At 40.8% G+C, this 15329-nt stretch overlaps 1 protein-coding gene across 5 annotated transcripts in view; it reads right to left on the reverse strand.

Moving 5' to 3' along the window:
- Positions 1–15329, reverse strand: part of TRIO (trio Rho guanine nucleotide exchange factor) — a 751422-nt gene that overhangs the window by 549170 nt on the left and 186923 nt on the right. For all 5 annotated transcript variants that reach the window (XR_013277581.1, XM_077491869.1, XM_077491868.1 and 2 more), the window contains exon 13: positions 5593–5707. Coding sequence is in view for 4 of the 5 variants with exons in the window: in XM_077491869.1 (XP_077347995.1) it covers positions 5593–5707 (115 nt within the window). In the remaining variant the exon portion in view is untranslated. The remainder of the gene's footprint in view (positions 1–5592; positions 5708–15329) is intronic.

The following is a 15329-nucleotide window of genomic DNA, read 5'->3' on the forward strand; positions in this document are numbered from 1 at the left end:
CCTCTGTTGTAATATTTACATAATTAGTAGATCCTATTGTTCAGCCTAGAACTGATATTGAAAGGCAAATGTGTAAGTAGGCCTGTTTATCTAGACATGAAGTCAACCTGTGAACTTGCCTTGAAGCACACAACTGGACTTGATGAAGGAAGATTAAAGTAAATATCAAGGTACGGTTGAATGCATTGGTCATATGATTTTGAGCTTAGGTCTATGTTGTAATTTTACAACATTGCGTTAAAGGAGTAGCAGAATTTGCCAGTGCACCTTGCAGTTTTCACCTGTTCCACGTGGTATGCAAAAGCCATAGAAATACGGTTTTTGATCATTCACAATACCAGTTTGAGATTAGATCAAAATTTAAGTGTTTTTTACTTGAAAAATTCAAGTTTAAATTAAGGATTATTTCTATTTGAATGTATGTACAGTATATACTTGACTAGTTGTGACCTGTTTTCTGGCCATTGCCCAAATATCTGCTTGCTACATGAGGAACATGTGATAATGTTACAGTATAAGAAGGGTGTATAGGTGCTTATCGCATTATAAGCAGAAGATACAATAGGCTAACCAGACAGTACTGTGTTCCCTCTGTGGATTGTATTAAATGATTGGAATGTATTAAGTCTTTTGAATGTTTATGTAGGACTAGGATTAATTTACATTGAGATTGTTTAGCCTGGAAAATAATCAGTGTTTCCATCTTAGAATGCCAAGGGCAATGTCTACAATGTTTTTCATGTCATTGATGCCATCCAAAATATGGACAGTGACTTTGAGATGGATTCAGAGGACACCGATATAAGTGATGAAGAAGAACGTGAAATTGCCTGTGAACCGGAAAATAAAAATAAAAATCCTTTGCTGGCCCAGAACCCGGTGGAGAAGATTCAACGATGTGACAAAGCTACCAAAAGATATTATGAAGTTGAGAGCCCTACATTTTGGGTGTCTGAAACCCGTTATAAATCAAAAGGCAAAGGAAGGTTCGCAGTCCGGCACACTATCATCCTAGCTGTGATGGCTGCTGTAAAAATTGGACTGCAAAGCAATGCATGCTCCCAAGAAAAAGATACTAAACAGGAGGCTGTTTCAACCAAAGTTAGCATACTCTCTAATTCTAGTCGGCACAACTGTCATAAAACTAGAGAGAGGGCGGCTGATTTAATCCATGAGAGTCAAATTCCGCAGATAGAGCCCCTTGACAGGAAGAGACCATCCACAGAAAAAGGGAGTCCATCAAATGGCACTCCAGCCAAAAGGTCAACTGTACATCCACCAAAAGACATTTGGAAAGACATGCAAGGACATTTCTCTATAAAAACACCTAGAGGGCACTGCAGACACTGTGGTAAAGGATATACCAACACACTTTGCAGCAAGTGCAATGTCCGCCTCTGCCTCTCACAGGACAAGAACTGCCTTTGGGACTATCCTAACTGAGCATGGCTATAAACATAGATAAACATGATAAATGTCAAGTTCTCATTCCATGCAATAGGTTTTGTAAAAACTGTTTGAACAAATTTAGTATTAATAATCATTATAAAACTATGACTTGTATCATTTTGTGATAATTAGTGCATAGCTATATATGTGGCTGTTGAAGGACTTGAGCAGAAAGCCCTTCAAATAAACCCTTTAGAAGCCTCCTCTACAACCTTATCTAAAACGTGCAAACTGTTTTTGCAGTTTTGTTCTATATTTGGGTCTTCTGGGGTCAAATCATACTGAGAACAGAAATCACTCTAATAGCCCTTATCAAGTGTGTACAAATAGTCAATGTGTTTGTTAGCTCTCACGTGGATGCACTAAGCAGGCTAGATACTGAGCCATGGGGAGCAGAAAATAACTGTCAAAAGACCTGTGTAACAAGGTAATACAACTTTATAAAGATGGAAAAGGATATAAAAAAAAATATCCAAAGTATTGAACATGCCAGTCAGTACTGCTCAATCACTTTATAAAGAGTGGAAAATTTGGGGATCTCTTGATACCAAGCCAAGGTCAGGTAGACCAAGAAAGAATGCAGCCACAACTGTCAGAGGAATAGAATGCAAGGGGATTGTGGGACTTTAAATGAGATGCATGATAACTTATCATGCACCCCCATCCCTAAATCAGAAATAAGAAAGGGGTTTTTGGGACTTTGACTGAGGCACAAGACATGTGGTAGGAGAAATTGTAAAATGAACATGAGTATTTTTATCTATATACACAAGGCAATGACATACAAAAAAAAAAAAACTGTCAGAGGAATTGTCTGGGATACAAGGAAAAACCCACAGGCAACCTCAAAAGAAATACATACTGCTCTGGAAAAAGACAGTGTGGTTGTTTATAGAGCACAATACGATGATACTTGAACAAAAGAAGCTGCATGGTCAAGTTGCCAGAAAAATTTACTGCGCCAAAGCCGTTTACAAAATGACTGACAGCACCTTGACACACCTCTGGCACACTCTAATCTAGAGTGAAGAGAGCAAAATAAAGCTTCATGGTCACAACCATAAGCGCTATGTTTGGAGAGTGGTCAATAGTGACAAGAATACCATCCCCACTGTGAAGCATGTTGCTGACTTACTGATGTTTTGGGGGTGTGCGCTCTAAAATGCATGGGAAATCTTGTGAAAATTTATGGAAAGATGAATGCATAATTTTACACATTGCCTGTAAATTTCAAAACAGTGTCATGCCTAGGTATTATATACAATGCTTAGGGAAAGCATATAGTATAGTAAATTAACAGACAAAAACTAAAGAAGACAAATTTAACAAAGAGTTATCTTGACTGATCTGTATATTCTATATTTACACAGTACAGAAAACAGGCCGAGTATTCATAGACCCCTGTGTTATAGACCCGTACCTTTGGGGAAATGGACACTCGCAAGCTTTTGAGGACATGTCCCCTGGGTGCCTCCCCCTATAACCCTACCTCACTCTGTGCATTTTCAGTTTTGCAACAAACCCATACAGAGTAACCATAGATAGAAGGAAGGGTGACCCATTTCCGGTACTGTACTCTAGGATGTGGAATTTACAGGTACACAAAAATATTTCCTCATCTTAATCATACAGTACAGGACAAAGGCAAAGTATTCATAGACTCTGGGACGTTCCCAAGCAATAAATGAGCAGTGGGCAACCAATAGGCAAACAAAACTGTGTCAACAAGCCCTGCTATGCTGGGCATGTCAGGATTGGACTCAGCAGGAACTGGAGAATGGGCTTGGAATTCTGGAGCACTGGGCAGAGATGGCTGTACTAAAACCATTAGCTGCCTGAGGAATGGTGACAGAATGCAGAAGAATCTGCCTTTGTCAGGTAGGAAACAAACTGCAGAGACCAGTGTTAAAATTGGGTTCTTCTTTAGTCCAAGAGAAGTATTGTCACTCAGAGAATGAGAGTTATACAGGACTTACAATGAATGCTCGACTGGTTTCTGCCAGTTACAGTTGACGCTATTCTCCTGTGGGGTACTCACGGAATAGGGTGCTGAATATAGGGTAAGCATGTTAAGGAGGATTATACGGAAACCTAGTTGTACACTAGACTGCCCTGTAGGAAAATACTCATGGTGAAAGGGTGGGAGGAAGTGCCCGAGTACCATATGACTGCTCTATGCAGAAGTGACAGTAAGGTGTGCCACCAGCGGTGTGATTTAACAACTGGTTCTCCACCAGCGACTAAATTATGAATCGTTATGTTCTACAGTTAAGTCTGAAACCTTTACACTGAAAAGTGAGTATATTCCAAACAGCCACTGTTTTTAAATTAACTAGCAGTGATACAGGGTGAATCTTGTCCTACCAGACTACAATGCTGAACCCTATAAAAAGTTAAGGCTTTTGTTCATCATGGTGGGCATACCCCTAAATGGGTTTTCAGGATCTGGGATCCATAGGGATACATCACAGCCCTGAACCTGTATAGCAGCCTGTGGCTATTTGCACAGCACAAAGTGCCAGGTTGATCCTCCCAGCAGGATCCAGTGCAGCTTCCAAGATTTTACTAAGATGCACAGACCCGGAAGCACTGCCTCTATAAGATAGGGAAGGAGTTGACCGAAGAGCTGATTAACTAATCCGAAGATATGATATTAACTAGTGATTTCTCTATAAGAGAGAAGAGGTCCAACACCTTAGGACACTAGAAAAAACCTGAGCACTTGTGGCTTGGGCTAGGATTATAGGGGAGGTGCCCAGGGGGATTGTCTTTAAAAGCTTGCCAGTGTCCAATCACCTGAAGGTATGAGACTATAACCCAGCATAAATAAATACACAGGCTGTGTTCTGTGCTGTACAATTAAAGCACAAGTTCAGCATGAGCTAGTTTGGCTGGGCTTCTCCTATGGATCACAGAAGTGCAATTCCTGAAGTAAGTTCTGTGGACGTCACAGGAATAAGTCCAGGCACTGCATCATTGTGACAAAGTCTGTATCCACCAGGTGCCTGAGACAGATGCTCCCTGCCCCACCTCCAGTGAGCAGAAGAGCAGAGAGGAGAGCTGCTGACTGACAGCCAACAGCTCTCCGCTCGGGGATCTGTAAGAAACGAGCCATCATAGGTGTTTGATCGCTCAGTTCTCAGTGCAGAGGCACTGGGGGACAGATGCTTTAAAGTTAAGTGTGTAAAACTAGCTGCCTTATCTCATTAAACTATCCTGTTTCATTATCATTGCAGTGTATGTATGTTTGTGGGTTGTTTTTTTTTCTGCTCAGAGATGGTCTTACTTCAATATTCTGCTAAAACTTTGTGTATTGGTACTGTTTGAACCTTGAAGAAGGGGACATACCCTGAAAGCTTGTACTGAAAAATTGTATGTTAGTGCAAATAAAAGTATCACAGACAGTACTCGACTGCTTCTATAGCAAAGTTTAAAACTTTTCTTCCTATCTATACTAGACATACTTAATGTAGGGTAGCATGTTTACACCAATGGTTCATGCAGAAAAAAACAGCATAAAAGTTGGATGTAGTTCATCTGATGCCAGGTAAAGGCGTTTAGAGAGAGGAAGGAGTAAGTATGAGAGGCAGAGACGAGCAGTCCCACTGGACATCTAGCTGAAGGTTAACAACACTTACCAATGTCTTTGATAACGTTTACATTTTTATAAGCAAATAATAATAATGCTAATATTAATGTTTACACTTTTTTATATTTCATTTAAAAAAATGAATAAGGCCTCATTGCACACTGGCAGAAAAAAAAACACAAGGTTTAGAGACATTTTTTTTTTTAGGTCTCTCATTGCAGCTGTATTTGTTCCATTCAGATTAAAATTTTAGAGCAGCCTTCAGCATTAAAAAAATAAAAGAAAAGTTACACACAAACATACAAACACGTAAAAACTCACACACGTGTGCATACATTTATTCTACAAGATTATTATAGCCAACAGAATGAATTTATGTCCACATGCTCCAAAATGCCACATATTTGTGCATAAAAACTGGCAGAAAGATTTTGCACAGATGGAAATATTTTAATACATCAGTGTGCACACAGCCTAACTGACCAACTGAGCTTGAAAAACTACTGTTGTCTTGTAGAATTTCAGTATGACTTCACTTTTGGATGGAAACTTACTTTTTACTTGCTGTTCTGGAGCTTTAACATGTGAAACCATTCCTGGCATGTTTACACTATTCCTGTGTAGGTATTTCAAAAAAACATCAGCATTTCTTCGAGCCAGCGTACAAGCCTTAAAAATAAATTGCATATATATTACATTTTTTACCCCCAAAATAAAATGCTAAATATACATGAAGGTAAACCTCTAAAAACAAAAAGGTATTAAAAAGGTGAAAACCCATGCAAACCATTATTTTATTGCTGCCTGTGTGCTTGCTTCTCCCCACTTAGTGTGCTTATTAGTTTGGGAAGGCAGGAGCTTTTTTGAAATGGGAACAAACTGGAATAAATAGCCCTTTTTATAGAGAAGCATAAAACCCTCTGCTAGATGTGTGTTGCTCTGTGTGCCCTTAAGGAAAATAATTTGTTTAATTTCTTATCAACAGGAGGAGGAAATTGTCAAAAAACTGGGACAGAAGCAAAAGCCAGACTTAAGTTGTAGAACGTCTCTACTTTATAACAAAATGTATATAGTATATTGAAAATAATCAAGAATAATATGTTAAGACCCTACCATAAACATCTACAATATTCACATGGCAAACATATTAATAACAACTATTCCACATAATGTTTTTTTTTTTTTTCCAATTAGAATTCTATAAAATGCTACTCAAACTACGCTCACTTATTATTCAAGGCAAGAGAGAAAGGAATTCTGACAAGATGGGGGGGGGGGGGGGGGGGAACATAGGAGACATTAACCCTTACCTGCCTAACTAACTTTTGCACACACAAATGCACTTTTGTTTGGCAGAGAACCTGTGGCGTAGCTACAGTTCTTACATGATATATGTTCAGATGTTTACCAAATCTATGATTTCAATAAAAAAAATACAATTTATTTATGCACAGAAATAGAATCACAAATGTTTTTATTTTAAATCAGATTTTATACCACAACATATACAAAAAGAAAAACATTTGATTTAAAAACACAATCATAACATCACAAAAACATATACAAAACCCCAACCAAAAATAAAGCAAATAATAAAAAATAAAAACCCCACCCTCATCACACTCCTTCCATCCTATAAATAAAAACAATTTTTTTCCCATACATCTATATTCCATGGGATGTAGCTCCTAACTCAATCCTGCCATGGCTTCCAGATAGTATCAAACCTCTTAAATGAATTCCTCGTGAAGAAAACATGCCTCTTATAGGAAATACATCTATTCAGATCAAATATCCAATCTGATATAGTCGGAGGGTCAGGGGAGGTCCACCTAATGGCAATTTGTCTCCAAGCCACAAAGAAAGCTTGTGCAACAGTTTGAACAAAAATTCTGGGGTCCTATATGCCCTATGCAACATATAAAATTGTTAATCTAAATGATGGTGAAAGAGATACATAGTGAAGAGCCTGAAGAATCCTATCCCAGATAAAGTCAAAGATAGGTCCAATATCACACTCCCATTTCTCTCTAGATGGACAATGAAATTTATCAGAAGTACACTGTAATAGAGACTTGTATGTAATGGATATTAGGTCTTTAGTAGCAGTTGCCTGAACCACTCTTTCCAAGACTGAGATCGGGGAAACAAAACAGGAGCAGATAATTTGGCATATAAGCCATGTTGCAACTGCAAACATTTATAGAACCATCTAGGGTTTAAAGAGCATTCCCTCACCAGTTGATCAAAAGGTTTAAGTACACAACTCTTAAAGTTGAGAGAGGGTAAGAATCCCTGCTAGTCCCCAACGCTTAAAGTCCTGGAGGGTCAATATTTGAGGAAGCCTTTCATTTTCCCAAATAGGGGTATATTTTATTAGGGTGGAAACCCACATTATCCTTTTAACAGCGTCCCACACCTTATAAATTAGAGAAGAGAGAGCAACCCGATGTCCCCTTCAGGGATAGTAGCAGCTGACATCCCTGGAAACCAAGAGAGACTAAGCAAAATGAGGGAGCAGCTAAGGCCTCCGATGCCCACTGTACTAGATGCCGCAATTGAGCAGCAAGAAAATAAATCCTTCGGTTTGGGGCCGCTAACCTCCCAGCCTCCTTTGGATATTGTAGAAGATCTAGTTTGATACAAGGGGTCTTATTTCCCCAAATCAAATAAATAAATGTCCTGTTTATCTTAACCTCCCTGGCAGTATGATTATTTCAGATTTTAGGTGTTGAGAGCGGTACAATTATTTTGCATGGAAATTTGGAGTTTTATATTGTAGGCCTGTAATTCTTAGAAATAATTCACTTAAATCTGTCCAAGAGTCTAATAGACATCCCGGGTATGATAAAATTTGAAATATGAAATCATAATATAATATATATATATATATATATATATATATATATATATATATATACGGTATATATATATATATATATATATATATATATATATATATATATATATATATATATATATATATATATATATACGGTATATATATATATATATATATATATATATATATATATATATATATATATAGCCTTGCAAAAGCATTCGGCCCCCTTGAACTTTTCAACCTTTTGCCACATTTCAGGCTTCAAAGATATAAAATGTTTATTTTTTGTGAAGAATCACCAAGTGGGACACAATTGTGAAGTGGAACGAAATCTATTGGATTTTGGAAACTTTTTTAACTAATAAAAAAATGAAAAGTGGGGCGTGCAAAATTATTCGGCCCCCTTGCGTTAATACTTTGTAGAGCCACCTTTTGCTGCGATTACAGCTGCAAGTCACTTGGGGTATGTCTATCAGTTGTGCACATCGAGAGACTGAAATTCTTGCCCATTCTTCCTTGCAAAACAGCTCAAGCTCAGTGAGGTTGGATGGAGAGCGTTTGTGAACAGCAGTTTTCAGCTCTTTCCACAGATTCTCGATTGGATTCAGGTCTGGACTTTGACTTGGCCATTCTAACACCTGGATACGTTTATTTGTGAACCATTCCTTTGTAGATTTTGCTGTATGTTTGGGATCATTGTCTTGTTGGAAGATAAATCTCCGTCCCAGTTTCAGGTCTTTTGCAGACTCCAACAGGTTTTCATCCAGAATGGTCCTGTATTTGGCTGCATCCATCTTCCCCTCAATTTTAACCATCTTCCCTGTCCCTGCTGAAGAAAAGCAGGCCCAAACCATGATGCTGCCACCACCATGTTTGACAGTGGGGATGGTATGTTGAAGGTGATGAGCTGTGTTACTTTTACGCCAAACATATCATTTTGCATTGTGGGCAAAAAGTTCGATTTTGGTTTCATCTGACCAGAGCACCTTCTTCCACATGTTTGGTGTGTCTCCCAGGTGGCTTGTGGCAAACTTTAGACAAGACTTTTTATGGATATCTTTGAGAAATGGCTTTCTTCTTGCCACTCTTCCATAAAGGCCAGATTTGTGCAGTGTACGACCGATTGTTGTCCTATGGACAGACTCTCCCACCTCAGCTGTAGTTCTCTGCAGTTCATCCAGAGTGATCATGGGCCTCTTGACTGCATCTCTGATCAGTCTTCTCCTTGTCTGAGCTGAAAGTTTAGAGGGACGGCCAGGTCTTGGTAGATTTGCAGTGGTCTGATACTCCTTCCATTTCAAAATGATCGCTTGCACAGTGCTCCTTGGGATGTTTAAAGCTTGGGAAATCTTTTTGTATCCAAATCCGGCTTTAAACTTCTCCACAACAGTATTACGGACCTGCCTGGTGTGTTCTTTGGTCTTCATGATGCTCTCTGCTCTTTCAACAGAACCCTGAGACTATCAGAGAGAAGGTGCATTTATACAGAGACTTGATTACACACAGGTGGATTCTATTTATCACCATCAGTCATTTAGGACAACATTGGATCATTCAAGGATCTTCGCTGAACTTCTGGAGTGAGTTTGCTGCACTGAAAGTAAAGGGGCCGAATAATTTTGCACGCACCACTTTTCAGTTTTTTATTTGCTAAAAAAGTTTAAAATATCCAATAGATTTTGTTCCACTTCACAATTGTGTCCCACTTGTTGGTGATTCTTCACAAAAAATTTAAATTTTATATCTTTATATTTGAAGCCTGAAATGTGGCAAAAGGTTGAAAAGTTCACGGGGGCCGAATACTTTCGCAAGGCACTGTATATATATATAATAAATAACTATAATAAGAATATATATAAGAATTATTCAATAATGTAATCAAATCAAAAACACTGAAATATGCAGAGTTGCAGAATTGTCGCGGTCATTACTTTTAGTGTTCGATGATGAATTTCCCCACAAATTACTATCGCTCAATTCTGCCAGTGATTCTAATTTATTATTATTTATTTATTATATTATTATATTATTGCTGTTTTCAAGCTGGTCTATAAGTACCTTTGATGTAAATGAACGCTTTTTGGTTGCTATGGACAATCTCCAGTTTCCAGGCATAAAGAACAGTATTTATAATATAAAACTGTATGCAGGGCACTGGACAAACCACATGTGTAATTATTTGATACAGTACTGTAATCTGTAAGATTACAGTATTCTGTATCTATACTGTGTATTTTACTTTTTGAATTTGGCACCGAACTCTGTCCCCGTGCGTCGCAACGCTCGCAGGGAACGGAGCCCAGTGATGTGACAGATCGAGCGGAGGATGGCTCACAGGTCACAGAGGGGGGACATCACTGGATCCAGGGGACAAGGTAAGTAACCCCATCAATGGATCCAGCGATGAGATCCCAAGTCTGGCTCGGGAATACTGCTTATGGTATTTAAATCTTACCCCGAGCCAGACTCGGGAATACTGCCAGGAAGGTTAAAGCGGGAGTCCGCCGGGACTCCGCGTTTTTTTTTTTTTTTTTTTTTTAAAAGCCAGCAGCTACAAATACTGTAGCTGCTGACTTTTAAAATAGTGACACTTACCTGTCCAGCGCGCCGCGATGTCGGCACCCGAAGCCGATCTCTAGATCGTCTCTCGGGTGCTGCCGCCGCCATCTTGGGTATGGGAATCAGGAAATGGAGCCTTTTCGGCTTCATTTCCAGGTTCCCTACTGCGCATGCGCGAGTCGCGCTGCGCAATAAGGACGGTCCCCGCTGCCTCTGGGATCTGTGTGTTTCCCAGCAGGCAGCGGGGCACTTGCGGAAAGGGGCGGGCACTTGTGGAAAGGGACGTAATCTACGCCCCTTTCCGCAGAGAGCCATCCCGGAAGTGGGTGCAGATACCTGTACTGTACAGGTATCTGCACCCCCCTCCCCCCTGAATGGTGCCAATTGTGGCGCTGGAGGGGGGGGGAGGGTTCCGATGAGCGGAAGGTCCACTTTAGGGTGGACCTCCGCTTAAATAAAGTTCTTCAAAAGGATCCTAACTGGGAAATTATGTAAAAAGTAAATAAGTTGCAGCATCCAGACCATCTTAATTAAATTTATACTGAAAGGGAAAGTTTACACCAAACCCTACTTTGAATTGAAATCTTGTCAGTAAAGGAGCAATATTGTCTGTTATATATGACAGAGGTGATGTGGTCATGATAACTGCCAGATATTTAAAAGAGTAAGTAATTACAAGTTGTGGACATACTGATAGCAAATCCTTTGGGAGTGGATTCAGCGGCAGAAGCACTGAGTTTTCCCAGTTAATAGCAAGTCCTGAGAACCTAGCAAACTCATCCATATAGCTCATAACCGCTGGGACAGAGTACCAAAGATTAGATAAAAATAGAATGCTATCAAAAGCAAATAAAGCTAGCTTTTATGCCATATTTCCTCTTACCAAATTTGTTACATCTGAAACCACCCGGAAAAGGGATGTCAATTTTTAAATTGCAATGGCAAAAAGAAGTGGTGACAAAGGGCACCCCTGCCTTGTGCCACAAAATAACATTAAGGAGGAAGACTGTACGCCATTAACCCCAATTGAAGCCCTAGGGCTTGCATATAATAGTTGAACCCATTGACATAGTGTACCCCCCAGACCAAATTTCTCCAGAGCGGACCAAAGATAATGACATTCAACACCGTCAAATGCCTTAATGGCATCCAATGCTATTAAGGCCCGATCCGGATGATTATTCTCCAGGATCTGCATATTAAAATAAGCTTGCCTAATATTAACAGCTGTTGACATCTTAGGGATAAAGTCAGCTTGATCAGGATGAAAAATAAGCATGATCTTTTTCAATCTATTGGCTAAAACCTTGGTTAGTATCTTCACATCAGTTGATTCTGAATATAATCTAAAAAAATATTTTTTTTTAGAATAACCATAATCGCAGCTTCGAACATAGAGTCTGGGAGAAACCCTTTCACCAAAGCTGAATTAAATGTTATAAGTAGGGTAGGTAACAGCACTTCCCCATATTTTTTTTTATAAACCTCAGTTGGAATACCGTCTGCCCCTGGTGCTTTATTATTCACAAATCTAGGCACTGCAGCTTCCACTTCAAATTGAGTCAGGGGGAATTAAGCATACCTTTATCTTCCTGTGATATTCTTGGAAGAGTAATTCTGCCAAGGTATGCAGTCAACTCAAAAGGAAGAGAAGGTGGACAAGATATTTCCTGTGGTGGTATACACTTGCCCACCCTGATCCCTTAACGCCATTACAGATTTAATGCCTGATTGTGCGCAAACGACCTGTGCCAATATTTTTCCTGCTGGCTCCCCTTCAGCAGTTTATGGAAAAATTGTTTGTTTCAGGCCCTAGCTACCATCAGCAAGCTTAGCTTAGTCTGCAAAGTTTGCCAGGCTACTTTATTGAACTGGAATCTAAAATAAATCTGGCCTCAGACGCTAGCGCCTCCCCCTTGATCTGCACAAGCACTCTATGAGAGGATATTTTAATGCTACTCACTTGTTTAATCAAGAGTCCTCTCAGGTAAGCCTTGAGAGCATCCCATTCTATTTTAGTAGGTGCTGATAAACATCCCCAAGGTGGTCAAGCAAGACTCCCTTCTGAGGAAATGTAACCAGAATGGATTTAGACGTAGGGGGATATTAGACCTTCAACGCCCGAAGGCCATAGTAAATATTACAGGGTAATGGTCAGAAATACATCTTGGCTCTATTACCCCCTCCTTAAAAGCCATGAGAAGGACTGTGAAACACAACACCAGATAGATTCTTGATAGCGAAACAAATGTTTTAGATTGACAAATATATAAATTTACAGTAAGCTGTAACCTCTGCCACATATTGTGCAACCTTAGTTGCTTACAGAGCCTCCCTAAGGAAGAAAGGCCATCTATAAGTAAGCGAGGAGATGGAAATCTATCCTGTTCTGGGTTGAATACATTGTTAACCCCTTGCCTACTGCCTCACGCAGATATACTGCGGCAAAATGGCATGGGCAGGAAGAGTAATGTGCCCGAGGAGGTCGGCATCGCTACAGGAGCGATCCGTGCTGAGGGGGGGGCACTGCTTCATGGCCAACCCCTAGCGATGGCTCCTGGCGAATGGAATGCTTACTCTGCTTCTGTAATGTAAACAGGAGCAGAGGAAGGGATGTCATCGCTCCCCGTGAAGCCTTTTTGTTTCGGCTTCCGAGGAGAGAAGACCTCAAGTGAGTTTGCACCAACACTACACTGTTATAAGTGGTAGTTAGTGGTAGGCCCCTTAAGGTCTAGGGTACCCCCCTACCGCCCCCTTATAAAGGTTTAACATCTTGATCCCCCCTCAGTTAACCCCTGTCACCAAGCGATCTTTTTTCTGATCACTGTATTAGTGTCACAGGTGATGTTAGGTAGCCAGGTCAGTGCCAGTACCACTAACCTTAGTGGTATAGTATCTGAACGGCTCAATATCTGATCAGATCTATACTAGCGTCCCCAGCAGTTTAGGGTTCCCAAAAATGCAGTGTTAGCGGGATCAGCCTAGATACTTGCATTTTGCCCCTCCACCTAGCCCAGTCTACCCAAGTGCAGTATCGATCGATCACTGTCACTTACAAAACACAACACACATAACTGCAGCTTTCATAGAGTCAGGCCTGATCCCTGCGATCGCTAACAGTTTTTTTGGTAGCGTTTGAATCAGTCGCTAACAGTCAGGAGCTTTTTTTCCTGTGAGTCTCACTAGCGTACCACTAAATTTAGAGCCCAAAATTGCAAATGGAAGGTACACTAGTTAAGAGGCCTACATGTTTCTGATTCAGGCTCAGAATACCATCCTGTAGACAGCAGTTCCATGGCAGATAGCTCTGACGATGTAGTTGTGGTCCCTGCCAAGGTCAGGCGTACCAGACCCCGATTTTCTTCTGCTCTTGAGGTGCAAGAAACGCAGGGCTCTCGTAAAGGAGCAGAGAAGTATTCTATTTGTAGGTACACATAGGCACAATTTTTACCCCCCACATTCCCAGTGTCACTGATTGCAGTGATCATTTATTTAGTGATCACTGCATTTAGCGTCAGTTGTGACTGTAAAAAGTGTCAGGACAGTTAGTATTAGGTCCCTTTAGGTCCAGGGTAGCCCCCTATCCCCCTATAAAGGTTTAACCCCTTGATTGCCCCCCAGGTAACCCTTTCACCCCCTTTTGCCAGTGTCACTAAGCAATCATTTTTCTGATCGCTGCATTAGTGTCACTGGTGGACCAAAGAAATTATCCCTCCTTATGGGCATAACTAAAAAGTGAGTTGCGGTCATATTGGTCCACTGACCCAATTCACCATATGCCGTGTTCTCTGCCTCCATGACCAGGGCACGATACGAGCAGATCTTGCGGTTCATGCATTTCAACAACAATTAAATCTGTCGTCCTCGGGGAGAGCCTGGATACGATCGGCTCTACAAAATTCGGCCCCTCGTAAACCACTTCAACCAAAGTTTTGCAGACTTGTTTACTCCCCATCAAGTTGTCTGCGTTGACGAGTCCCTGATTACGTTTTCTGGCCACTTGTCTTTCAAACAGTATCTTCCCAGCAAGCGTGCCAGATACAGGGTCAAGATGTTTAAGTTCTGTGACATAGGCTATACATGTAGATTTATGGTTTACAAGGGAAAAGATAACCACGCAGAGCCGCCAAACTGCCCAGATTATATAGGAAGTGCGGCAAGATTATGTGGGACTTGCTGTCACCCTTATTCAGAAAGGGGTACCACTTGTACGTGGACAATTATTACATGAGTGGGCCACTTTTTAGTCAATTGTTTGGAGAATGCGGCACCGTGCAACCTAATTGCTGGGGCTTTCCCCAGCGGCTTGTAGATTCCCATCTTAGGCTGGGGGAGAGAGCCTGTTTCAAGTGTAATTGTAATTTGCTCACTGTGAAGTGAAGGGATAATAAGAATGTTTTCGTTCTTACCTCCCTTCATGCAGACACGACGGTCCAAATCCCTAGGGTGACTGGTGTTATAGAGAAACCCCTCTGTGCCCACAAATATAACATTAATATGGGAGGGGTGGACCTCAACAACCAGTTGTTGGCGCCGTACCTAGTTGCCCGTAAGGCCAGGCGCTGGTACAAAAAAAACTGTATTTCAATTGGCTTTACTGAACCTTCATGTGCTCAGAGCTTCAGGACAACTGGATTCTTCCTTAAATTGCAGGAAGAGATCATCAGAGCCCTGTTTGCAGACGGTGCTCCACCTCACCTTCACAATCCAAATGCAGTAAGCCAGCTACATTTTCCGTATGTCCTCCCGAGTACCCCTATCCAACGAGCCCCCCAAAGAAGGTGTCGTGTCTGCAGAAAGTGTGGATATAGGCATGACACCCGCTATTCTTGTCCCTCCTGTCCTGACAATCCTGGTATTTGCACTGGTGAATGTTTTGAACGCTAC

This window comes from Lithobates pipiens, unplaced genomic scaffold (assembly GCF_037356315.1).
Source record: "Lithobates pipiens isolate NorthernLeopardFrog02 unplaced genomic scaffold, aLitPip1_a1.2 Scaffold_19, whole genome shotgun sequence".
NCBI classification, from domain to species: domain Eukaryota; kingdom Metazoa; phylum Chordata; class Amphibia; order Anura; family Ranidae; genus Lithobates; species Lithobates pipiens.